General features: G+C 44.2%; 1 protein-coding gene across 1 annotated transcript; it reads left to right on the forward strand.

Moving 5' to 3' along the window:
- The first annotated feature begins 4,236 nt into the window (after window positions 1-4,236).
- prdm14 (PR domain containing 14) lies at window positions 4,237-25,998 on the forward strand. Its single transcript, XM_070884431.1, has 8 exons — window positions 4,237-4,843; window positions 4,956-5,012; window positions 5,509-5,669; window positions 5,921-6,188; window positions 6,282-6,484; window positions 8,206-8,307; window positions 8,845-9,067; window positions 25,787-25,998. The coding sequence occupies exons 1-8, from the start codon at window positions 4,237-4,239 to the stop codon at window positions 25,996-25,998; spliced, it is 1,833 nt and encodes a 610-aa protein (XP_070740532.1).
- The last annotated feature ends 510 nt before the right edge of the window (window positions 25,999-26,508 follow it).

Below are 26,508 nucleotides of genomic sequence, written 5' to 3' on the forward strand. Positions count from 1 at the left end.
GCCTTTCTGACGGGTCGTCGTTCTAGATATTTTTAATAGATAGTAAGTAATATTTCATCTTCTAACATCAAATGCTGTGAATTCGCCCTGTTTTATTAAACCAGATCAAACTGGCCATATTTATATTTTCTTTCACTTTTGAAAACCTATCAAAATTCCCCTGCATCCCGCAGTTTTATTATATCGCTGTATTAGCCCCGTACTGACTGATCTTAAAATCCACTGCCCTGTGGATTGCATGTTAAAAAATCTTCCGATTATGGTTTATGGGAGACATAGTAATGTTATAAACAATAAATCCACTTTGATGAATTGGTCATCTATCCCTTTAGTAAAAGTAACAGGCGTTTAGTTCTATAACTAACGGAAAGAAATAAACAACCGCTGCGAACTTTAATACTGTCTGCACAAAACAGTTTGAACATTTAAAAGTACATTTCAAATGAAATCCGAACTAACAACCTAACCATCCTTATATGCTTCTGTTTATATGCTTTGCAATTGCCACTCTGGAGTGACACACTTTCTCAGTATTCCAAACTAGCATTTTAAATAAATATTCATTTCATTCTGAAAATTACTTCTCTGTATCACTACATGTGTCTTCCTCCAGAAATTAAGCCCCCGTTATTATAATTCTTGCTGTTTATTTAAAACGGAACTGTTTGAGATATGTTGTGTAATGTGATCTGTGCTGCACCACACTCGTGGTATCGCTGTGGGAGGGAGGCAGCACTGTATTGTATCGGCCGATTTACTGGAGCCTTCCTGAGAAGTAAAATCATTTCGTTTTATTCCGATTAAAGTTTTTTCCTCGTTTATATTTCATATTATTTTGATGCAGAAGATAACTAATAATTCTGTTTTGTAATAATTGACTGACCTGTTACCTGAAATGGTGCATTTCTTTCTTGTGTCGTTTGACATGTTTCAGTCAATACGCAGCTGCACATTTTCATTTTCAGAATCTTGACACTAGCTTTGATTTTACCCATATTTAGTGGTCTTGCGCCAAGTTGCTTTGGGCTGTATCGAATAGTTAACAGCCAGTGTATTGTACTATATATTAGTGATCTTATAGAGTCGTGGAAATCCCTTTGAGACATTGTGAAGCATGTTCGAGATATGCCAGTGCGAGATATGCCAGTGTGGGGAGTTAGTGAAGAGGCACTTGAACTGCTTGCGAATCGATGCTAGAATGTTAAATTCATTTTACGTATGGATAATATGAATGTTTAATAAATGTGGGCAATAGATCCATCAGTTTTATATCACTGTGAGGGGATTGGTTTGGGATTAGCACCTGATTTAAACCTTCTGCTGTTTTACCAAAAGATGGGTTCCTTGTTAGCTCACAATTCTGTCTCGGCCCGAGGAGCGAAATGTCGGGCTGTGTTTTCAAGCCGCTGACCTTGGCGAGATGACCGAGTGCGCACATCTGGATCATCCAGCTGGTTCTGGTATAAATGTTACATTTTACCAGAGAGGCTCGGAAGATTTTAAATTGATGTTTTGGGGTTGTATTGGATATTATTCGATAGGCTTACACTGGTAAAACCACATCTCAGTTTGATGTCAGCCACGGCGCAGTTCAAATAGGAAGTCTCCGTTTGCGAGAGCCAGTGGATGCAGTGGCAGCGAGCTGTGAGCTTCTAATGTGTTAAAGTGCAGTCCCCGAGGAGCTCTCTCTCTCTCTCTCTGCCCCGCTCTCTCTGCCTCCGACCAATAGCCGCGGTGAGGGGTGATGCAGCAGCCCCTCCTGTTCCTCACTCTCTTGCCATCTGCCCTCAGCTGACCACAAGCACAACACAAGCTTTCAGCAAACAGCAGCTCCGCACCCAGCCTCAAAATACAAGACCTGCCCCATCACCCAACTGGTACAGAAAAGGAACTCGCAAAACAGTTCGTAATTACAGCTTGCGTCCAATGTCTTGAAGGATTTAGAGGACTTTGTAGCAAAACAGGTAAGTGACAGCAGCTGGTCTTGGAAAGCTTCTTTTAGTGACCCCGGTAAAGAGAGTGTAATTCTTTAAAGTGCAATTATTTAAAAAAAAAATAGGGGTCGAGTTCTAACATCCGTCTTACACCAGTGAGAGTATTAAAAAGTAATTGATCAAACTGGCGTTTTGTTTACTCAATACTTAACCAAGGCGTTAGATGTGTTCATTATCTAGTTCCCCCTGACCTCTGCGATTGACCCGATGTTCTTTAATTTAAATGTCACGACCCTGTTTTGTTTCAATTATTGGCGAATATTGATCCAATGGATAATATCGAATTCATTGCACTTTGAGCTGAATGTTTAGATTGCCAACTTTCAGCTCTCCCGTGTTTTATACCCGTTTTCGGTTAAGGAATTATCGTCCCGCTGGTCACTTTGGAATAAGGAGGGGTGTGAGGGGACAGAATGAGTAAGAATGTGACAAGTTAAAAACATTTTTTTTACATAATTAAACTCCTCGGGGTAGATTGTGTTGTTTCGGTTTACTGAAAGGCGCACACCATTACACATTAACTGCAAGGTGAAACGTTAACGCATTCGTAAATGCAAACCAGCTTGATGAAATTCATAATGGTAATTATACTCCAGCATAAGTGTTAGGAACGAGTGAAATGGTGCCACAAATATTTGTGGATGGTGTCTTTAGGCTGAAGCGTTGGTCTAGTAATTTAGTAAGGCCAAATCCCCATCCGTGCAGTGACGGTGACAATTTCCTGCATTTTCAAGGAAACGGGAACGAGTGGTCGATTATTTCTCACTGCGATTCCTCGGATGCAGCAAACCGCGGCAATATTTAATGTCAGCAGACTTTCAAAAGGTACAACATTCGGGGAACACAATTGCGGTCTGTGGGGGGTGGGTAATATGTGGTCTTTACACCAAACCGATACTTTTTGGTGGATAATAACTTCTCCAGATATGAAAACCTGATGAATGATTCCCAGGCAATTCTGCAAGTGATCCGGGCCCCAGTACAATCGTTTCCTGATCAGATCTTACTTTAAAAGAGACTTCGCTGGAAAGGCCAATGTATTCTTCTTCTGGGAGGATTGCGGGCCGCGTTGCTTTTGTTTCTGCCCTTGACTGGTTAATCGCTGCAGGCCGTTCATTTAGAAACGAGCCGGTAGTCTGTTAATTATCTGTCTTTAGAGTCGCGCCATAATTTGGGACCCGATTGTTCTCCAGGCTTTTGTTTAGCAGAAGCTTAATTTTTTTTTAAAGTTTGTTCCCGCACACATAGAACAGGTAGGATGTTTTCACCTCGTTTGTAGAAGGACGATAAACTTAGTCCCATTAGAAAAACGATAAGTTTTACATTTGTTTTTAAACCTCTTTAGATTTGCAAACTAAAATGTCCTGATCTCTCTTGAACGCAATTTCAAATTGTTGAATGTAAATTTCATTGCTTCGAATTCCTCAGGGTTCTAGTTTCAAGTATAAAATTCAGATTGTTTGCTAAGAATTGCTGCATATGTATAGTTTTTAAGTTATTGCAGTAACCAATTTGCAAATTTCGACAATATAATTTTACAGTAGAACTTTAATGAGCTTCATAAAATATTTTTACAGCGAATCGTGTCCAATATGTGTACGGTCTTCATTTGATAATTGCTATTCAACTGTGGTTTCATATTCCTTCTCTGGATATTTCTGAATTGAACAGTTATTGAATGTCCTAACTCCGGGCTTGTGATTTCTTTCAGTTCTAGTAACACTATTTAGAAACGAACTGGATCTCTGATGTTGGCTCACTAGAAAGGCAGCCCACACCACAGTGTGGTGTCTTTTGTCCACCCAACATTCTGGATGTGAATTACACAAGCTTTCGGGATCACATCGGTCCCTCCATCAGGTGAGAAATAGGAAGGGGTGTTCCACTCACAATGGGGTAGGAGTTGTCAAAACGAAAATATTATCAGACTGAACATTCCCGGGAAAGTTATCGCGATCCTGTAAACTATTGAGAAAACCTCTTTTAAAATCCACATTTCATGAAGAATCCAGCTTGTACAAACCCATCTCTTGATGAGGAAGTTGAACTAACTTTGTCACAAAGAGGGAATGGTCACGGTGCGTTTTGTGAACCATTACTGTGATTAGTTTGGTCCATGATTGCAGGGATTTGTGCGAAGGAAGTGGTCTTTACTTATGTAAATATAAACATGTATTCACACTGGTTACAGTTCTCCCTGCTCATTCACAGGCGATCAGGTTGCTGCACAGTTCCAGTTGGGATGTCCTTGTCAGTGAAAGAACAACTTTACCCGATTGAAACCTTAAAGACGGCGACTCCACCGAGGATCCCGGGCTATTACTCCTCCACCCTGCCCCATCCCCACTACCTTGATGTGCTCCGCTCCTCCGAAGAAGTCTTCCAGCCTCTCAAATCCCTGGGCAGACTTGTCAGCGATTCCAGCTCAGTCATGCCTTTCAGTTTCAGCAACTTTTCATTTCTCAACGAGTCTTCCTCGGTAACCGAGCGAATCTGCAGCATCTTACCGGCGGCGTCTCTGCCTGTCTTCAGTAAAATGCCGAACAGTATTAACCCGGTCTACCCCCGAAACCACGACAAGCCAGCGGTTACTGCCTCTCGCCCGACTGCACTGTGCAATCCCGGGAAGCAGGAGGGTCGGGGCTCCCGCATCCAGCCGAATCCCAGCGACCAGGCTCTGGGTTCCCATCGGTATCTGGTGGAGGTGAATCCACCAGCTCGGAAATGCCAGTCCGGACGGTTCACCGAGGCGGATCTGAACCTGGTTCTATACGGGCGCATGAACACGGGTAGTTCCGACCAGTCGGCCGGGCATGCTATCTCAGGACTGCGAATATCCGGTAACACAGGTACCGAGCCCAACCTGGCTGAGTTTGATCCCCACTTTCCTCACTAGTAACTTCTCCCAGACAGCAACACAGGCTTGGCCAGTGATCATCTTTCTGCTTCTTTACTCTGCAGGTGGGCCCGAGTCCCAGGTTCAGCTGCTGGACAGAGACTCTCTCGAAATCCCCGTGGGTGAGTGAGTGGGGGGAGGGGAGATCGTGGGGGAGGGGGAAGGAGAGAGGGAGGGAGTGTGTAGGAGAAGGAGTGAGTGGGGGAGAGGGAGTGAGTGGGAGAAAGGGAATGAGTGCGGGAGGGAGGGAGAAGGAGAGAAGGAGGGAGAGTGTAGGGGAGTGGGGAAGAAGAGAGGGAGTGTGTAGGGGTGGGAGAGGGGGAGGGAGTGAGTGGGTGAGGGAGAGAGCGGACGGGAGGGGGAGTGAGGGGGAGGGAGAGAGCGAGTGTGTAGGAGAGGGGGGAGTGAGGGGGAGGGAGAGAGCGAGTGTGTAGGTGAGGGGGAGGGAGAGAGCGAGTGTGTAGGAGAGGGGGGAGTGAGGGGGAGGGAGAGAGCGAGTGTGTAGGAGAGGGGGGAGGGAGGGAGTGGGGGAGGTAGCGGGGCTGCTCGGATCTGTCTGTCTCGGTTAAATGCTGTGCAAGTGACCGTGTGCCGTTCCATCTCTCTCTCCCCCCCCAGGGCTCGCTGTCTCTCACACCTTCTACGGGGGAGTTCCTCATCTCGGCGTCTTCTGTTCCCAAAATATAATCCCCAAGGGGGTTCGATTTGGACCTTTTACAGGAAAAGTGGTGAATATGAGTGAAATTAAAACCTATGACGACAATTCCTTCATGTGGGAGGTGAGGATGACACTCTTATATCTCAAATTAAACAGGGGGGGGGGGCATGTTTGATTACTTTTAAATGTGCAACTATATACATAAATAAGGTGTAGACTTTACAGATTGTTTGGTTAAATATAAACGTTTCGTTCTACGAGTGAAACAAGTTACAGTGTGCTATTTGCCATGACAGCGTTCGATTGTAAGTGTTATTTAGCCTGTTGTATCTGCTGCCAGTATGCTCTCATATGGGGTAACTTCTCTTACAGATTTTTGAAGACGGCCGACTGAGTCACTTCATAGACGGGAAAGGGGCGGCTAGTAACTGGATGGCCTTGGTAAACTGCGCCAGGTCCCCGCAAGAACAGAATTTAACTGCCATCCAGAGCGAAGGGAAGATCTTCTACGAGACATGCAAGGATGTGCTGGAGAAGCAGGAGCTGCTGGTGTGGTATGGAGACTGCTACCTGCAGTTTATGGGAATCCCGGTCACTTTAAAGGAAATGACTGAAAGCCCATTCACAGAGCAGACTGAAGGTTAAAACACTTAAACGATTTTCTGCCCTTTTGCGGTTTACTGTCATTAGCTGCGATCTCTTGACTGAAATGCGACTTTCATTCCTTTGGCAGAGTCCAGAGAGGGCTTTAAATGTGAGAGGTGTGGGAAGGTATTCGCCTACAAGTACTACAGAGACAAGCACCTGAAGTATACCCGGTGCGTGGACCAGGGCGATCGCAAATTCCCCTGTCACCTGTGCAGCAGATCGTTCGAGAAGAGAGACAGACTGAGGATCCACATCCTGCATGTACACGAGAAACACCGGCCTCACAAAGTAAGCACAAACACCCAGAGCAAGCGGACACTGTCCAGCGAGAGGGTGACAGCAGCGCCACACATCCTCCTGTCTGTACAGGCGGAACTCCGACCGGGTTCATCTAAACACGTGTGTATTCGTACACATTGTATTTAGATTCGGTGCCCATTTTATTCATATTTTGAATGAACGAATTTCCCGACATTCCGATGTAAGATCACACAGACTGTGTGCTGTACATATCTGCGCAGTCCAGTCTGTCCACATATCCCCAATGCACCAGAAACACGATATGGTGGAATTGAATATAAATAGTTTAAATAATTTACTCTCGGGACCATTTCTGTTCAGCATATAGAAACTGAAAATTGCTCTCACTTTCCGACCGTTCGTTTGCCCATATAAGCACAACAATTCGCTTTTGGACATCCTGAGGAGCTGACCATACCCTATAAAATATAAGTTACTTCTGGTTGGAAATAGCTGTACATTTCTGTGAAGTGGATCCCGTACCTGTCGGGGTTACTTACAATGACATGGCTCTTCCTGTAGATGGCATTTGACTTTACCCCCGTTTCTGCACACCAGACCAAGTTCCAGTAACCGGTTCGTGTAGATTTTAGTGATCTCTTATAATTAAACGTTTACCAATAATTGTGCCATGGAATGATTAGATAATCGCCCTTTCGATGCCTCTTACCTAAACTAAATTGTATGCTGGAAACAATAGAAATGAACAAATACTTGTATGTACTTTATACATTATAGTAACAATCCACAGTGTGTAGATATATCGATTATATATTTATTCAAATTTTCAACAGCCGCAGTATTTTGCTTTTGTATCGATTATATACTTACTGGTGAATTAATTTGGGATACAATATAAATCCTGTTGGTATTTTACCAGTTCCACCATTCTGTACCTGAGGTGCAGGAAAAGCAACTACACCAGCAGCTGTGGAACACATCCAAAACATCCAGAGCAGCCATGCACATGTACACATCCAGATATGTACAATGATCACCAGGTCTGGAAAATCAGAAAGGATGTATACACTTGTCTATACATTTAATAGATAATATGATCTCTCTTCTCTCAAAACTGCCACCATCTTTGCCTGTTTATTTGTTCTATCTGTTTACTTCTTTACTGTCAGGGGGACTTTTGTGCTTGACATCTTTTACATGAGAGCACTCTTGCTTTTACTCCATTCTCAGTCTGTCATCATACTATCATTTTGGGATTCACCAAACCTCTGTCCATGCCTCCTTATGATGGCACAGCTAAGAGATGAGACAATTGCTAGGGTAACTTTATGCCAGAATCCATTGGTTCACCAACACACATGATGTCCCACAACTACTCTTGTCAGAATAAATGCAGTTGATGTGTCACATTTCCACCACAAGTTCTTACCCTGCATTCCCATAGCCACTCCACACAATTCAATATGATATTGGTAATCAATTTAATTATATGAAAAACATAGAGCTGAACCAATAAGGGAATTAAGGGTTATGCGGAGCGGGCGGGTAAGTGGAGCTGAGTCCATGGCCAGATCAGCCATGATCTTTTTGAATAGCGGAGCAGGCTCAAGGGGCTAGATGGCCTACTCCTGTTCCTAATTCTTATGTTCTATATGTTCTTAGGAACATGCCATAATCATTGTAAGGTCAGTTGTGCGACAGTTAGTTTTGCAGACTTTTTCCAATGTGTGACTCTCTCTGTTGCACAGTGCTCCGTGTGTGGGAAGAGCTTCTCGCAGTCCTCCAGCCTTAATAAACACATGAGGGTTCACTCAGGAGAGCGTCCATACAAGTGTGTCTACTGTAACAAGGTGGGTAGGCTGCTTTACACAATGATCACAGGATATTGCACTACGTGTCTCTCAGAGAAAAAAAGCAAATAAGTGTTACATGGATTAAATGTAAAATAAATTTTAAACAGATATAGGAAGAACTTCTTTACTCAAAATCTGCTTTTATATTCAGTTAAGGGTTGCGTTAGTTCTGGCAATTCCTGACACCTGCTTGTCGCACAGTTTCCCATATTTTATCTTGTATCCTTGGCCACTGGCCTTAGTGACTCCTACAAATTTATTTTGGTGTTGCTGTTAGCTGTGCAAAACCTGTGCATTGGGAACTGATGGCATGAATATAACTGTACAACAATATAACGAGTGACAAATGTTTGGAATAAACTGCTAGGTGGGGGTAGTAGAGACAAAATATTAAAGATGTTCAAAATTCTGCTGTAACACGAGAGTTAGGACTAGAGGGAAGAGTTTCAATGAGCCAAGTGGCCTTTTCTTGTCGTTGACTGATCTGATGAACATCATTAATGCATTTCTACTCTTTTTCTTCCCTGGCTCTAGGCCTTCACTGCCTCCAGCATCTTGCGTACCCATATTCGCCAGCACTCTGGAGAGAAACCCTTCAAATGCCGACACTGTGGCAAAGCCTTTGCCTCGCATGCAGCCCATGACAGCCATGTGAGGCGCACACACTCCAAAGACACAGGTTTTGCCTGTGCAATTTGTGGCAAGACCTTTGTGGAAGCACATGAGCTCAAGTATCATCAGGTGCAGCTCCACTCAGGTTAGTGACCAGGAAGTGGTGGTGATAGACGAAAGGGAACCGATACCATATGTCTGGTTGTAGCATTCCCTTTGTGCTCACCAAATGAAACTGGTCTGTTTAAACTTGGTATTAGTAAGTAGCCAACTGCCTTGACATTTAAGATTTAAGGGATCATCAATTTTCTATTTGGGAGTGGAGGGATTGTTTCACCATTCACAAGTACTTATTTACCAGCTTCACTGCATTTGCTTTGTCACTCATAAATCAATATATTAACAAAGGCTAAAATAGCTGTTTCTTTGGTCTGCATGGAAAATACTATAGCATTATTCATTCAGCTTGAAAGTGCATAGGTCAATGCAATGTGTACTTGTGCTATAGTCTGATGGATCTACTTAACACTACACGTGTCTATCAGAAACCGGTCGACTCCCATTTCCCCCCCCCCCCCACAATTTTTCCATCTGTTCTCACTTCCTCTCTCCTGAAAGTGGTGGCTCGTGCTGCAGGATGGATCCACTGGAGTAATTATCCAGCTAGTTTTGAACTGGACAGCTGGTTCAGGGGATGGTCACCCAGTAACTCTGAGGAATGAGAACTGGACAGTGAAAGTCCAGTTTTTGATTTCTTCCTTTGAAAATATAGAGCTGTGTAAGTATGGGAATATGACTGTTTTGCTAATGTCTAATTAGACATGGTTTGTGGATATGCAGCTTTTATTTCAAACATCCCACTTGGATTACGCCAAAGAGCACTACTTTATCAGTCTAGATAATGAGTGCTGGCAACTAATTGAAAACAAGGAATATCGCTGGCAAGATCCATATCTGCTCCTCATTTAATGTTTACACATGCGCCCTCTTGAGCAGGTGTTACTGGATAGCAATCGGGTACAGGAACTCTTGTTGGGGATTTTTCCCTGTCTCTAAACTGGGGATACTGAGGGCAATTGTCATGCCCCCCACTGCCATTCTTGCTGAGATAAGCTAACTCAGCACATAGAAAGAATCAAATTTGGGACCTTCTTAGCCTGTTTGGTTGAGTACACGCAATATATTTACCAACTTAACCATTAATGAAGCTTCAACTGCTATTTTTTGATGAAATGGCACATTATGTGTGAGAACTCTGTTATAGCAATTAATTGAAGCTGCATAGAGGTTTAGAAGCAAAAAATTGTTCAATATTATGCAACAAAATGCTTTATAAAAATATTTTTGCACTTCTATGTGGTGCCACTATCTTCCCATGTGTGGCCTGCTTATTCTGATTAATCACTCATGCACTACAACTTGTGAAAATCATTTAATTGTTTTAGTGTACAAACAGGCAGAAAATCAATGACTTTGCAATCTTTCCCTACCCTCACCGTTACCATAGTTTAAAGCCAGAGTAAATAGTAACCTGTATTTACCATCAAAATATTATGAAGTAGCAAAACATCTTGAAAACATTCTCAAAACAAATCATAAGTGCACAGTAGCCTCAGAAGTTACCTGCAGAGCATAACGTACAGAGTCGGCAGACCCGAGTTAGGTTGCTGCTTTCCACATGGCTCTTTTCACAGTGAGATTGACGGTCAGTGCATAAATGCTCACAAGTGCAGTGCTTCACTCACTGGCTTCAGAATGCTAGTTCAACTTTAATATTAGAAGAGAATTGATGTGCCAATTGGCTCCCTGTTAGCATTAAAAACATTCAAAAATAATTTTATAAAGCTACCAGGCCATTGAATGGATTGCCGAGGAACTTCTTAAAAACTTACAGAACATGCTAAGCCCAAGTGGCTTGGAACTATCTTCTGGAGGTAGTGTCACACCTCTGGTCTAAATATGCTTCATGTGATTTCAAAACTGAATTAATCGACACAGTTTGTATCAATGTGAAGCCAAAACCACTCGGTATTGACACAAACTCTGGAGTGTAACTGGCCTATCAATTAGGGTATGAAATTTATGTTCTTCACCCTTCAATAAATGCTGGTAATCTACTCTCTTTAAGAAAATTATTAATTTTTGATCCTACTCTATTAATAATAAAATAAGCAACAGCAACTAATTTTAGCATTTCTTAAAAAAAAACCCTGGAAACGACATCTCCTAATGACCTATCGGGTAAAGGCACTGAGCCATTCTGACCAATGGGATCCCACCTTCGATTCTTCGTCTATTGTAAGTTAATCGATCTGATCTGGTCAGCAATTGGGGTACTTTTAATTCACCTCAGCGCCCCTGTGCTAGGATGGAGAAAATCAGCCAGAGTTTATCCCTCTGATTGATATCCAGTGGTCCTGATGTTTGTATCCTTCATGGTTGGTTAGCCACCAACACTCAACGTTCCAGGTTGCACATCTTTCGGTCATGTGTGTAAGATGTTGGAGGTGCTGCTGACACTCATAGAACCAAATCCCGGCGAGAGTCAATGCTTTCACGAGAGGGCCAGAAAAAATTAGCAATTTTTTTTTTTAATCCCGTTTCTTTCCTTTCTTCTGCCTTTGTCTGAAGCTCACCCAATTTTTGGACAATTGATAATCTCTTTGAGTTGTTATTGTCTAGTCAGTGACAGTGAGGATCAGTAGCCTATTTGAATAGGGATGGGGAGTCCCATAGCCCAAACCAATCCTGTCCACACCTCATGTCTGCATACGTCCACCTAAAGAACTTGTTTTTGAATAACGATCGGGAATGTAAATCTGGATGATTTCCCCCTTCTTAACCTAAGGGCCCTGAGGCCAATTGAAGTGTCACTATTGCCATCCTGGCTGAGATCAGTTAACAACCACAGGCTGAGGATTGCATCTGGGACTTTCAGCTACTCAATGCCTTAATGAGTTGAGCCACCAGAGAGCTGTATAACTGTTTGAAGACTTCCTGCCTTCATGACACAAAAGGGATTGGTACCAATTATTCCACTTTTCTGTCACCATCACAACTTCTCCTTTAATGGCAAGCTGTGGTCCTTTAAGAAATATTGCGCCAGACTCCCCAGGTCAAGCTCTATGGCAAATTGTTTGTGTGCCAGTAGCCTATTCAAATTATTGTTACGAAATTGGGTACAGCTAGCCTTCTGAGCCAGGCCATTTTCACAAATTCAGGGCAAAAGAAGTGTTAATATATATAGAAAATAAATAATTATGTTTCCAATAGCTGAAGCTTTTGCTACTGATGTGCAAATATCACCCTGACATCAGTGCTTAAAAATTGGCGAATGCTGTAAAAGTGTAATGAAGCGGTGTTTTTGCACTTAGTAATACCCTGTTTAATAATAATAGTTTACTGGTCTGCGGAATTTAGCTTTTCATTAACTTTGTGATGTTAATAATGACAAATAATCTTTAATTTATCCTAAATAATTCACTTTAGGTAGGCGGGGTAGTGCCGTTTCAGATGTTGGCCTTTCCATTTGGGGTCCTGGGTTTAAATTCAACACATGATGAAAGGGCTGAATATGAAATGAGCTTAGTCAGTCTTAATCCTGTTTCTAACCGACATCGATCCACAGCACAAAACTGTTCTTATATTTTCCACTAAATTCCACTAACAATCTCAGTAAGAGAGAATGTTGTGGAAAATATTACATTTTTAGTGGAAGGTTATATTTTGAGATTGGGATTTGACAGAGCACCAGGAGCTTTACTCTGCTACTCATTGTGTTATACTGGTCCTGAGATTGCTCAATGCTGACATTAAGGTTGCGATTGCCCCAACCTCGGCGGGTCCAGTACGGCCAGGATCAGTGACAGGTCCCGACCTTGCTGCTGGTTTTACATTGATTGGGCTTGTTAAGCCTGCCCAGTGCATTTGCCAGCCAATTGAAGGAAGCGGGTCTCATGACATCACTTGATGACACATCATCAGACGGTTTCCTTAAAGGGACAATGCACAAATTAATTTTGACAGTTATGTTGTGAGTGTTCTACAGCATTGAGGTGCTGCAAACACTGACAAGCACTGCACAGAGGTGCAGTGCTGCACCCAGGCTCTCCCACGACTCCCTCTATATGCATATGGAGGGAGTCACAGCACACAGGGAGGTTCTCTTCCCATCCAATAGGCGGAAGAGACCTCCCCAGGAGATCAACGCAACCTGGTTGCACATTGCACAGGAGGATACAAGCAGGGATGTCATCAGAGGACCAGGCTGCAGTGGTGCAAACCTTTCAATGATCTGATTAGATCATGAAACATTAGTACAAAGCCACACTCACCTTCATCCTCCTGTGCTTCTCATTACATCCTCATCACTCTGCCTTCCCTACCCTACTCCTGCACATTCTTACTCACAGCAACTTACCTAGCACCTCCATTTATCTCTCTATCTACATGATCACTTCCCCATTTCACCCCTCACACTCACCCTCATCCTAGTACAATTATACCAATTAACAACACACAAGGAATGTAATTTGTGTGTTTTAGCATATGAAGTTTCTGTTAATATGGTGTCAAACATTGAAACCTTTATTTTCAACACTTGTGTTCTTGGACAGATTTGTGTGCACCTTTGGAAGTGGCTTAGTGAGTTGCAGTGAATGGTGAGACATAACGGTACCCTCCGCAATGGTGATGAGTGTGAAATGAATGGCTTGGCCATTGCAGGGATGCTTTATGGTGTTGGTGTGGGGTGGTGCAAACCTGGCACATCTTGTGGCTGCCAGAGTGTACAGCGTCAAGTGAAGTAAATCTGGCCATGGTGAGGCCATCCCTGGCATTCCAGCAGCAATGTGGTTGGGTGCTGATGCCCTGTGTCTTGTGCAGCATCAGGTGTTTGCGGAGAAGTTTGGTGTTGTTGTTGGTGTGCCTGGTGCTGCTGGTGTTGGGGCTAATCATGGTGGGATTCTGAGGACCAAGATGAGATAGTTCAAGGGCACCAATGCTGATGTAATAGATGGCAGGTGAACTTGTGATGACAGAAGCGATCTGTCAATGATGAGAGAGGTTGTTCCAATGAGGTGAGTTTGCTCCAAACATTTGCAATCTACATAAAGCTCAATCTGTCTTCCAAATGAAGTAAGCAACAGCTTCTGAGCTTGGAAAGTGAACAGCTCTGAGTTGGGAGCTTTTATAGCACATTTTCAGCTGTCAAGTAATGAGATGATCCCATGCTGATTCAACTCCCAACCTCCTTACCTGACATGATTCCCCAGCAGCGTGGGCCCTGTGGGCAACCTCGTAAAATGGTACAGTGACCTCAAAATACTGATTAATGGGCTGTTTTCATGGTCCTAATGAACTAAATGACCTCCCCCATTGCTGCATGTTGGGGCTGTTCAGCCCTGACAGACCTGATGTCTGGGAAAATAGTGTGGTGGCAGGATGACAGCGGGTTCCCGACCCATTGTCAGAATTTTTTTCCCCCACCTGACCCACCACCGAATACACCTCCTGAGCCCCCGAAAAATTCTCCCAAATGCCTGAAATCACTGATTGCCTCCAGCCCTACAACTCTCTGAGATCTCTGCACTTCTCCTATTCTGGCCTCTTGTGCAACCCCGGTTTTCATTACTCCACCATTGGCGGCCGTGCTTTCAGCTGTCTTTTTTTAAATTTCAAAATATAATTTATTCATATAAAAATTTGCACAATACATTGGAAGGCAATTCAGTACATTTGGATGCGGTCAGCAATTCCATACAATACATTTGGATGCTAACGGCAGTTCCGTTCAATACATTTGCTTGCTTTAAATTTCGAGGTACAATCCAGGATACATTACTCATCATTAGTCATCAAATTACTTTACTAGTGGCACTATACGGTACATGGAATGGGTGAGGGTACAGTTACATTTCTTTGCAACATACATTACTAAATAGAACTTGCATTATACATGGCACTACATAGGTTTTTCCAGATCATGGTGCTCTATGTATACAAAAAGTTTACAAGTACAGCCCGAGGAGAGTTTTATACTGATTCCAGCCCATGGGTTTATCGTGGTGGAAGGACTTTAAACTATGCCTCTTCCCCTCCGTGCCTTTGCAGCAACTGCACCAATTTTTAGTGCGTCCCTCAGCACGTACTCCTGGATCTTGGATTGCGCCAGTCTGAAACACGCAAATGTGGACATCTCCCTGCTTTCAGCTGTCTAGGCCCTAAATTCTGGAATGACCTTTCTAAACCTCGCTGCCTCTCTATATCTCTCTCCTTTAAGACACTCCTTAAAACCTACCTCATTAACCAAGCTTTTGGTCATCTGTCCTCAAATTTTGCTTGATAAAGCTCCTGTGAAATGCCTTGGGACATTTACTGCATTAATAAGAACATAAGAATTAGGAACAGGAATAGGCCATCTAGCCCCTCGAGCCTGCTCCACCACTCAACAAGATCATGGCTGATCTGGCCGTGGACTCAGCTCCACTTACCCGCCTGCTCCCCATAACCCTTAATTCCCTTATTGGTTAAAAATCTATCTATCTGTGACTTGAATACATTCAATGAGCTAGCCTCAACTGCTTCCCTGGGCAGAGAATTCCACAGATTCACAACCCTCTGGGAGAAGAAATTCCTTCTCAACTCGGTTTTAAATTGCCTCCCCCGTATTTTGAGGCTGTGCCCCCTAGTTCTAGTCTCCCCGACCAGTGGAAACAACCTCTCTGCCTCTATCTTGTCTATTCCTTTCATTATTTTAAATGTTTCTATAAGATCACCCCTCATCGTTCTGAACTCCAAGGAGTAAAGATCCAGTCTACTCAATCTATCATCATAAGGTAACCCCCTCAACTCCGGAATCAGCCTAGTGAATCATCTCTGTACCCCCTCCAAAGGTAGTATATCCTTCCTTAAGTAAGGTGACCAAAACTGCACGCAGTATTCCAGGTGCGGCCTCACCAATACTCTATACAGTTGCAGAAGGACTTCCCTGCTTTTGTACTCCATCCCTCTCACAATGAAGGCCAACATTCCATTCGCTTTCCTGATTACCTGCTGCACCTGCAAACTAACTTTTTGGGATTCATGCACAAGGACCCCCAGATCCCTCTGCACCGCAGCATGTTGTAATTTCTCCCCATTCAAATAATATTCCCTTTTACTGTGTTTTTTTCCAAGGTGGATGATCTCACATTTTCTGACATTGTATTCCATCTGCCAAACCTTAGCCCATTCGCTTAACCTATCTAAATCTCTTTGTAGCCTCTCTGTGTCCTCTACACAACCCGCTTTCCCACTAATCGTTGTGTCACCTGCAAATTTTGTTACACTACACTCGGTCCCCTCTTCCAGATCATCTATGTATATTGTAAACAGTTGTGGTCCCAGCACCGATCCCTGTGGCACACCACTAACCTCCGATTTCCAACCCGAAAAGGACCCATTTATCCCGACTCCCTGCTTTCTGTTAGCCAGCCAATTCTCGATCCATGCTAATACATTTCCTCTGACTCCGCGTACCTTTATCTTCTGCAGTAACCTTTTGTGTGGCACCTTATCGAATGCCTTTTGGAAATCTAAATACACCACATCCAGCGGTACATCTCGATCCACCATGCTCGTTATATCCTCAAAGAATTCCAGTAAATTAGTTAAACATGATTTCCCCTTCATGAATCCATGTTGCATCTGCTTGATTGCACTATTCCTATCTAGATGTCCCGCTATTTCTTCCTTAATGATAGCTTCAAGCATTTTCCCCACTACAGATGTTAAACTAACCGGCCTATAGTTACCTGCCTTTTGTCTGCCTCCTTTTTTAAACAGAGGCGTTACATTAGCTGCTTTCCAATCCGCTGGTACCTCCCCAGAGTCCAGAGAATTTTGGTAGATTATAACGAATGCATCTGCTATAACTTCCGCCATCTCTTTTAATACCCTGGAATGCATTTCATCAGGACCAGGGGACTTGTCTACCTTGAGATCCATTAGCCTGTCCAGCACCACCCCCCTAGTGATAATGCTTGTCTTAAGGTCCTCCCTTCCCACATTCCCGTGACCAGCAATTTTTGGCATGGTTTTTGTGTCTTCCACTGTGAAGACCGAAGCAAAATAATTGTATACGGTCTCAGCCATTTCCAGATTTCCCATTATTAAATCCCCCTTCTCATCGTCTAAGGGACCAACATTTACTTTAGTCACTCTTTTCCGTTTTATATATCTGGAAAAGCTTTTACTATCTGTTTTTAAGTTTTGCGCAAGTTTACTTTCGTAATCTATCTTTCCTTTCTTTATTGCTTTCTTAGTCATTCTTTGCTGTCGTTTAAAATTTTCCCAATCTGCTAGTTTCCCACTAACCTTGGCCACCTTATACGCATTGGTTTTTAATTTGATACTCTCCTTTATTTCCTTGGTTATCCATGGCTGGTTATCCCTTCTCTTACCGCCCTTCTTTTTCACTGGAATATATTTTTGTTGAGCACTATGAAAGAGCTCCTTAAAAGTCCTCCACTCTTCCTCAATTGTGCCACCGTTTAGTCTGTGTTCCCAGTCTACTTTAGCCAAATCTGCTCTCATCCCACTGTAGTCCCCTTTGTTTAAGCATAGTACGCTCATTTGAGACACTACTTCCTCACCCTCAATCTGTATTACAAATTCAACCATACTGTGATCACTCATTCCGAGAAGATCTTTTACTAGGAGATCATTTATTATTCCTGTCTCATTACACAGGACCAGATCTAAGATAGCTTGCTCCCTTGTAGGTTCTGTAACATACTGTTCTCAGAAACAATCCCGTATGCATTCTATGAATTCCTCCTCAAGGCTACCCCGTTCGATTTGATTTGACCAATCGATATTGAAGACACTCTTTCTGCTGTTTTCGAAATCTGGTTCAGAATTGCATTTCCCAGCACTAATTTTCCTCACCTTGATGTTCACAAAATATCATGACATAATTTTTTCAATTTACAGATATTAGTAAATCGATTCAAATTTACGTCTGTAATCTTGATCACCAAGAAGTGAGTGTCATGAGGAAAATATCTTGCTCTGTTGCCAGCAAATTGTACACTGAAAAAGAGTTAATGCCACTTTTGAAATATTCCATTTCCATTTCATGTTGAACCCTCAAATTCCACAGGCTGGTTTGTTGTTTCCAGACTGATTGCCCCTTGAGCTGCAAATAGGTCACATTTATAAATGAATATCTTGGTTCTACACATTGGAAACATCTGTTAAATGTCAACTTTAACACAAGCTGACACTTGAGGGACAAAACTGAACAGAAATGTGGCATAACAAAAGCCTACTTGTAAACATATATTTTAAGTCCAAACATATTTTCATTAACTTTCCTGTCACAAAAATAATCTATAATTTTGTTTCAAAAAACCTCCTGTTTTACAGTAATTGAATATTACTGCATACACCAGTTATTTCCACTTCCTCTTCCATGTTCTCAATGTATTCATGGTATTTTATCATTGAAATCTCTGCAGATTCACACCTTTATAAGTACACTTGTTACTGTTATCCCCTCCCTTTTCACACTGCCATTCATCTTGTGTTCCTAGCCTGGGAACCTGGCCCACCTACTCTAATTAGGGCAACTGCTGCTCTGGAAATACAATAGAGATGGGACAAGAAGGTGGCACCTGAATGAAAAACTCCAGGACAAACTTCTATAGTATTCTCAAGTATTCATTGGGAAAATTGGCATCTAATTTGAAAACCATTGCTATTTGTAATTAGAACACGCCACACAGTGGCTGCCCTCTTGATTGGAATGGCAACATGATTTTGTTCCATTTCCACTACAAGCACCCTGCGCTGCTCATTGCTTCTGTTTAGTTAATTTAATGGTAAACTCCCCTTGTATCTTTTCTTTCCTCTCAGCCAATGGAGCTACTCCACCAGATGATATTGCATCGTAATGGATGGACGCAAGTACACAGAAGTGGCTCAGAGTGTTTGGTGGTCAGAAGAGGAGGCAGTTGTTTTGACGGCAGATCACTAGACTATCAGAAAAGTGGGTCTCTGCTCCATTAGTTGTATGGAGATCAGGTTGTTTATGTCTAGGTGCAAAAGCCATGTGACTGCAGTAGTGGTACTCCATCAAACTAAAAGCACCTAACAGTATCCTGGAATAACACTGCTTCTAATTTTTAGCCCTCGCTCATCTCCAGAATATGAAAGTATCTCCTCACAGCAGCAGAGGGAATTATTCCTGCTCCATCACTGCTGTCACATCAAACTCAATAGTCCAAGGAGCAGCATGAATGCATCTACAAATAATTCAATTTTTCTCCTTAATTGAACAATGCCCCCCCCCACCGCCACCGCCCCTGCCAACTCCTGTCCGCCCGTTGACCTCATGATGGAGTGCAGCAGCATCAGCCATGCTGTGACTTGCTCAAGTTGTCATTCTTGATTTGGGAGCCTTCATAATCATAGAAATTATAGATATTTTCAGCACAGAATGAGGCCATTTCGACCCATCATGTCCATGCCGGCTGACAAAGAGCTATCCAGCCTAATCCCACTTTACAGCTCTTGGTCCATAGCCCTGTAGGTTATGGCATTTCAAGTGTATATCCACATACTTTTACAATGTGGTGAGGGTTTCTGCTTCGACCACCTTTTCAGTCAATGAGCTCCAGACTCCCACCACCCTCTGGGTGAAAACATTTCTCCTCAAATCCCCTCTAAGCCTCTTACCAATTACTATAAATCTACGCCCCCCCTGCTTGTTGACCTCTCTGATAAGGGAAATTGGTCCTTCCTATCCCCCCTATCTAAGCCCCTCATAATTTTATACACCTCAATAAGGTCGTCCCTCAGCCTCCTCTGTTCCAAAGAAAACAACTCCAGCCGATCCAATCTTTCCTCATAGCTAAAATTCTCCAGTCCAGGCAACATCCTCGTAATTCTCCTCTGTACCCTCTCTAGTGCAAACACATCTTTCCACAACAAGCTATTCAGCAATGGAGGACATTATAGATGAACCATGTCCAATCCACCTGACATCTACACACACACTTTACAGCACTGGATAGGAATTAAGAGCAGGGAATCTTCTGTCTGATTTCTCCATTCTTTGCTCAAGGACACTGAAGTGATTTGAAACACAGCAATGGCTGCCCTGGCTAATATCAGCTAACTTATCCCACGCAAGAATTGAACCTAGTACCTCATGATCTGGGTGACTCAACGCTATACCCGGGCAGTGGAACGTTTTTCCAGGCATGTAAAATAAATAATTTTCTCACAAATTTCTTCAGACCAAAGCGTCTATGATTATATATTTCAGAGACAGGCTTACCAGCTGTATTTTAAGTCTATCTTTTGCACAACAACTTTGGATGGTAATGGATTTTGTTTTGAACCTAAGTACAAGATGTTAGTTTGCAGTTGACATTGTTCAAGTAAAAGCAGTCGTGATTTTGAGGTCAAAACCCCTCGGCCCCAATGGGAATTCTGGGGTGAAAGTTAGATGCAGAGCCTGATGGAAGTGGGATTCCTGGTGGGACACAGGGACAGTGGGCTTTTGCTCAAAATCAATTCACCCAGGAGCTGGCAGAGGTGTAACTTCCGCTTACCCCAAACATGACCCCTGATGTCAGAGGGAGCAGGGCTGGGGAGGGAATCCCCATGCTGGAAAATTCCTCTGCCCCAGCCTCTCTTAACACCCAATGACTTGGGAGCCAGCTGAACCCAACAAACAGATCCTTTAAGTGATGGAAGTGAGACCCAACTGGAGCTCCAAGTTTGGGCCCTGATCTGGACTCCTATAAAAATGGTGCAATTTTTATATTTTCACTGCCCTTATAAAGGGGACAGATATTAAAAAGTCTTATTAGCTGGTGGTGTTGGTGGTTGCATGAGTGGTTGCCAGCACTACCTTTCCTCCCCACCCCTCTAAGATACACCAATAGTGGCATTGGCACCTGCCACTGGCATTCGAATGAAGTTACCCTATCTTGACCCTCGATACCCCAGAAAGGCCAGGAGCAGAATCACCAGTGCCCACTCCACCATGCTCCTGCCAGTGGAGTGGGGCGGAGGATTTTAGGCCCTTGTATGGTTTATTTTCTCTCATTTGAATTTTACACTTTGGTTTTGTTATTGCTAATTAAACCAGTGCTAACATGGAACATGCATATCAGAAACACAGAGTGAAGGAGATGTGAATGTACATAGAAATCACGAGTATCATTTCTTTAATTGCAAAATGAAATATTATAGATTGTTTGATTATGCTGCTCTCTTCTGCACTGTTTTCTAAATTCTGTTTCCTACATTGGTGTCTATATTTAATACTTAATGGCATTGTTTTTCTGAAACAAAATCTAGTAAAATTCCACTATGCCATGGCTGCTGAGCACTTTCTGGTATCTCACCTAATTGGCATTCTTTTGAGTGCCAGCCTAGATAATGACTTTGGCAAGATATTTGACTGTAGGGACATTACATAAATGGACTCAGGAATCGGAAGTACAATTTCAAAATTTGCGGACAACACCAAATTAGGGGGTATAGTTCATGCAAAATAGGACTGAGGATAAGTGTGAGGATAAGACTGAATGATGACCTAATAGAAGTCTTTAAGATTATGAAAGGGTATGATAGGTTAGACGTAGAGAAGATGTTTCCACTTATGGGGCAGACCAGAACTTGCGGTCATGAATACAAATAAATCGAATAGGGAATTCTCTTTATCCAGAGTGGTTAGAATGTGGAACTGGCCGCCACAAGGAATAGTTGAGGCGACTAGCATAGATGCATTTAGGGATAAACTAGATAAGCACACGAGGGAGAAAAGAATAGAGGGATACGTTGATGGGGTTAGATGAAGAAGAGTAGGAGGAGACTCGTGTGGAGCATAAACATCAGGGTGGACCTGTTGGGCTGAACAGCCTGTTTCTGTGTTATAAATATTATGGGCTAGAAATTGGCATCATTTGCGCCTCTGGGGGCCGATAATGGGGCACTCCTTGCTCTGCGACCGGACGCAACGAGAGTATCATCGCCCGTGAAATTGCCGTGGAGGTTTGCGGTAGCAGTAACCCTTAGCGCCATGATCTCCTGTGCCCCGGCGATCGTGATGTCATCCGGCAGTGTAGTGTCCTGGATGCGAACTTCGGTTCCACCCCCTGCAGCACCTCTGGGCGTCAACACCGGCAGCTGCACGAGGCGTTGTTAGGGATGCCGGCCGTTTGGGGAGTGGTAGATAAAGGTAAGGCCTCTTGTGTCAATAAAAAAATTGTTTTCATCCCTTAGGTTATTTTTTAAACATTTTGCTGCGCCACGCTTGATCAGCCCTGCACTCTGTTAGAGTGCTTGGGGCTGATCATCGCGGATCGCAGCTGGTGTCGATGATGAGGGTCATCGTTGTAATACAGAGCCTGCAGCAATGGCCCTTCCCTTTAAGAGAGTGAACAAGTCTTGGATCCCGGCAGCATTGCACTCAACATAGTGCAGCGCTGCATTGCTAAACCCCCTCTTGCTGGCTTTAGTGCTCCAAGGGAAGTGGTAGCGCTTGATTTAGCACTCCACTTCCTCCCTGGAGCACTAAACCGGAAGTTCATTTCGGCTTCACTTGTGTAGCGCCTAGCGATACTTTTGCGTTACTGCAAATGTTATCGTCCCAAACGGGACGCTACGCAATTTCTCCCCAATGTAATAACTATGTAACTATTGCAACCTGGGATAAGATCAGCTAACTCGGTTCAGACTAGGAATTAAACCTGAAGTCTTTCAATGTATGTGGTTTAGTACTGTATTTGACACTGGCTATATCGTGATATCAGCAGGGTTCTAACTTTAAGAATAATCAAGTTGGCTGCTATACCAGCTACAGTTACACTGTAATATTCAGCAACAGTGACACAAGAAGGGCAATTTTAACCTAATCTGCCTGTCGTGACCTCACAGGGTCGGGAGGAATGCTGGTTTTACAACCCGCCTGAAGTGAATTGAGAGTAATATTGGGCAGGATGTAAAACCGATGAGCTACATTAAAATTGCCCACAAGGTATCCATGCTGAGTTAACTGATCTTAGTTGAGGTGTTATAATTGGCCTCGTGGCCCACAGGCCAGGGAAGGGTTTCCCACTACTGTATTTAGTGACCTATGTTGCAAGGTGCGCAGGTGTAGACGTTGGGTGAAGCAAAGATTGGGTTCGGCTATGACATCCTTCATGGTCAAATAGCTTGAGAATACTCCAAAACTAGGCTTAGATGAAGTCACTTCTGAGAGGTGTTCGTACTTGTGAAACCCTACCTCAGAACGAGTCAGCTTATGCAAAATTGTCGGAAACAGAATTGAAAAAAAAGACAATAAAACAATTTGGGGGGAAATTTTAACCTAAAATTGGGGGTAGTTAAGTTATGGATTCAGTTATTTGTACTGTGTTTCTGGCTGATTGGCTCTCCATTATCACATGATCTGATTGCTGATTGGTCCCCTTGGAGGATAAGCCACACGCAGAAGTTCTCTAGAATTTGTAATTGGACCCGCCCGCCCAAGTTCTGAGTGACTTTGCAAAGTTTAATTCGAGGCATTCTGACTTCAGAACTCCCCTGCAAGCAGTCACAATAGAGCTCCACAAACCCAGAAAAAACGTCCCAAATTCCTGACCCCAGCTCAAGTTCCTGCCCCCCCACCAGCCCAAGTTCATCCCCCCTCCAGCCCAAGTTCCTTAACCACCCCCCAGCTCAAGTTCCTTACCTCCTTCCCCCACCCCCAGCTGAAGTGCATGCAAAAGCCTCCCAAATCCCTGACCCCAGCCCAAGTGCATGCATCCCTCAGCGCAAATTCCTGACACCCCCAGCCCAAGTTCAACCCCCCCTCCAGCCCAGGTTCACGCCTTCCCCAGCCTAAGTTCTTTACCCACCCCACAGCTCAAGTTCCTGACACCCCCAACCCAAGTTCAACACCCCCACAGCTCAAGTTCATGCCTCCCCAGCCCAACTTCCTTACCCACCAGCCCAAGTTCATGCACCACCATCCCAAGTTCCTGAACCTACCCCCCCCCCCTCCCCCCCGCCATAGATGGTGCATTGTGTGTGGGTCACAGATTTTTAACTGGTTTATTGGATATGTGTGTCATGATCCGGATTTCATCCACTCCAGCGATGTCCCTTGTCACACACGCACCGACGTTCCGAGAAATCAGGTGTGGGTGTAAAGGATGTTGGAAGAATGTGATATGTCTTCCCTGAGTTCCCTCTCTCCCCTCCGATACCCCCTTCCGCTTCCCCATCTCTCTGTCTCCCCATCGCTCTCTCTTCCTCCCATTTCTCTCTCTTCTCCCTATCTCTCTCCATCCCCCCCCCCCATATCTCTCTCTCTCTTCCCCCCCCCCCACCCACCCCGTGTTTTTTTCTCTATCCCCCCCCCCACCGGGTCTCTCCCTCTCCCCCCCACCCCCATGTTTCTCTCTTCCCCCCTCCCGTGTCTCCCCCCCCCCATGTCTCTGCCCACCCCCCCGTGTCTCTCACCACCCCATGTCTCTGCCCCTCCCATGTCTCTTCCCTCCCCCATTTATCTGCCACCCCCCACCCCCATGTCTCTCCCCTACCCCCATGTCTCTGCCACCCCCACCCCCATGTCTCTCCCCCTCCCCCATGTCTCTGCCACCCTCCACCCCCATGTCTCTCACCCTCCCATGTCTCGCTCTCTCCCCCTGCCCACCCGCCACCTCTCTTTCCCTCCTCTCCTTCCCCACTCTCTCTCCCACCTCCCCCTCCCGGCACCTCGCTCTCTCGCTCCCACCACCTCTGATGTTTTCTGTCTCACAGAAGGCCACAATAATGCCAAGGCTGGAAACAAATCCAGCGGCAGCGGACTCCATGCGGACTCGTCGGGGCCCCACTCCCGGTTCCGGTTCCGGGTCCGAGGAGTCTGCACGAGAGGCGTCGGGGGCGGAGTCCAGAGAATGCAGGTGCAGAAACAACACAGTGCAAATAGTCACAGTGTTAAATTATTAAAAATGGGATTCTCAATCTGATCCCGCCTCCAACCTGCCCACTTTCGATTTTAACAGGGAGGGAAGGGCGGGCAGCCCTCTTTTTTACCTCAATTTTGAATTTAACTGCATGTGGACGGATTTCACACAATTCGTGAAACCCGGCAGTTAAAGTGAGGCAGTTAAAGACTGCCTCCTGGATCCAGCGACCCAACCTAACACACCCCCGGAAATTGGAGACCCCCTCACGAGGCCTCCGATCACCTTCCCTGGTCACCCCCAACAATGATGCTGAAGCTGGCCACGATCCTCCGGTGGCCAGTCCCGATCTACTCTTCACCCAACCCGATCATCTGACCCTGATCACCGCAACCCCCACTCCCGATCCTTTCCCGGCCCCGATCCCCAATTCTCGCTCCCCCCCCACTCCGATCCTTCCCCAGTCCTCGCACCCCCCTCCCGCCAATCCATTGCCCGGCCCCAATCCCCGTCCTCTCCTTCCCCTCTCCCCTCCCACCCTCGATCCAATTAACGGCCCGACCCAATCCCTCCCTCTCCCCTCTGGTGGGAAATCGAGGCCTCGCATGCAAAGCAGACTCTGCCGTTAAAGTCGGCCGGGCCTGCGGGAAACCCTGCCTCCTGGGCTTCTCGACCGCGTCAGAGCCCACCCACTCCCAACATGCCTTCCTCCAGAAAATTCTGGCCTTTGTTTCTCAGGTTCTAGCAACAATAGAGATTCAAAAAATGGTGACTGCAGTGTCTAGTATCATGAAACCACTCCTTCCTCAGACCACAACAGATCTAGTCGCTCCAATTAAAATTGCTCATTTACTTCCTCTGGAAAACTTGTTTTTTGTTTCAAGTTCTAACATTTACATTCATTTGCTAATCAGGTGAGAGACTCCAGGTAGATGCCGTTGCCACCCAAGAATTGCACAGTATGCCGACCAATCAGACAGACTCTGTGGATGGAGATTACCTTTACAATTCAAGTAAGGAGCCATTGGCAGCCCCACAGAATCCATACAAAGAGGAGAACAGCCCCTACCGTGCTACTACAGGTGTCACCATACTGCACAATGATGGCTACAGACCCTGGAATTAGCAAACCATCGACAATCTAACCACAGACTGACAGATACTTAGCAGAGTGTATTTGCTAAACTACCACAGAAGTGCAGGCGATTCCTTTCCTGCTCTCAGGGTTAGCAAATTACTGGATTGATGCAGTTTTAAAATATATATATATATATAATTATTAAAGATTTTGCACACTTCTCACATTATAGATCCTTTAAATTCCTTTTGCCAAGATATTGATTCCCAAAATGCACACTGTGGCTTACTTTTGCACTGATTGAATTTATATTGAGAATTGCACACAAAGCAAGGAATCACAATTAGACTAAGGAAGTGAGATTATTTGTGAACTTGTAGTAACATTTGAAACAACCTCATAATTAGGAGTTGAACTATCTCTTAACCTATATTAGTATATATTAATATTAATTAATATTATTAGATACAACATCATAAAGATCATTTCTTGCTTACATCTTTTTCTTAAATATTGTGCAACACCTAAAAATAAAGTGGAACTGGTTTAGCTCTCCTA

This window comes from Pristiophorus japonicus, chromosome 1, assembly GCF_044704955.1.
Source record: "Pristiophorus japonicus isolate sPriJap1 chromosome 1, sPriJap1.hap1, whole genome shotgun sequence".
In the NCBI taxonomy this organism is placed as follows: domain Eukaryota; kingdom Metazoa; phylum Chordata; class Chondrichthyes; family Pristiophoridae; genus Pristiophorus; species Pristiophorus japonicus.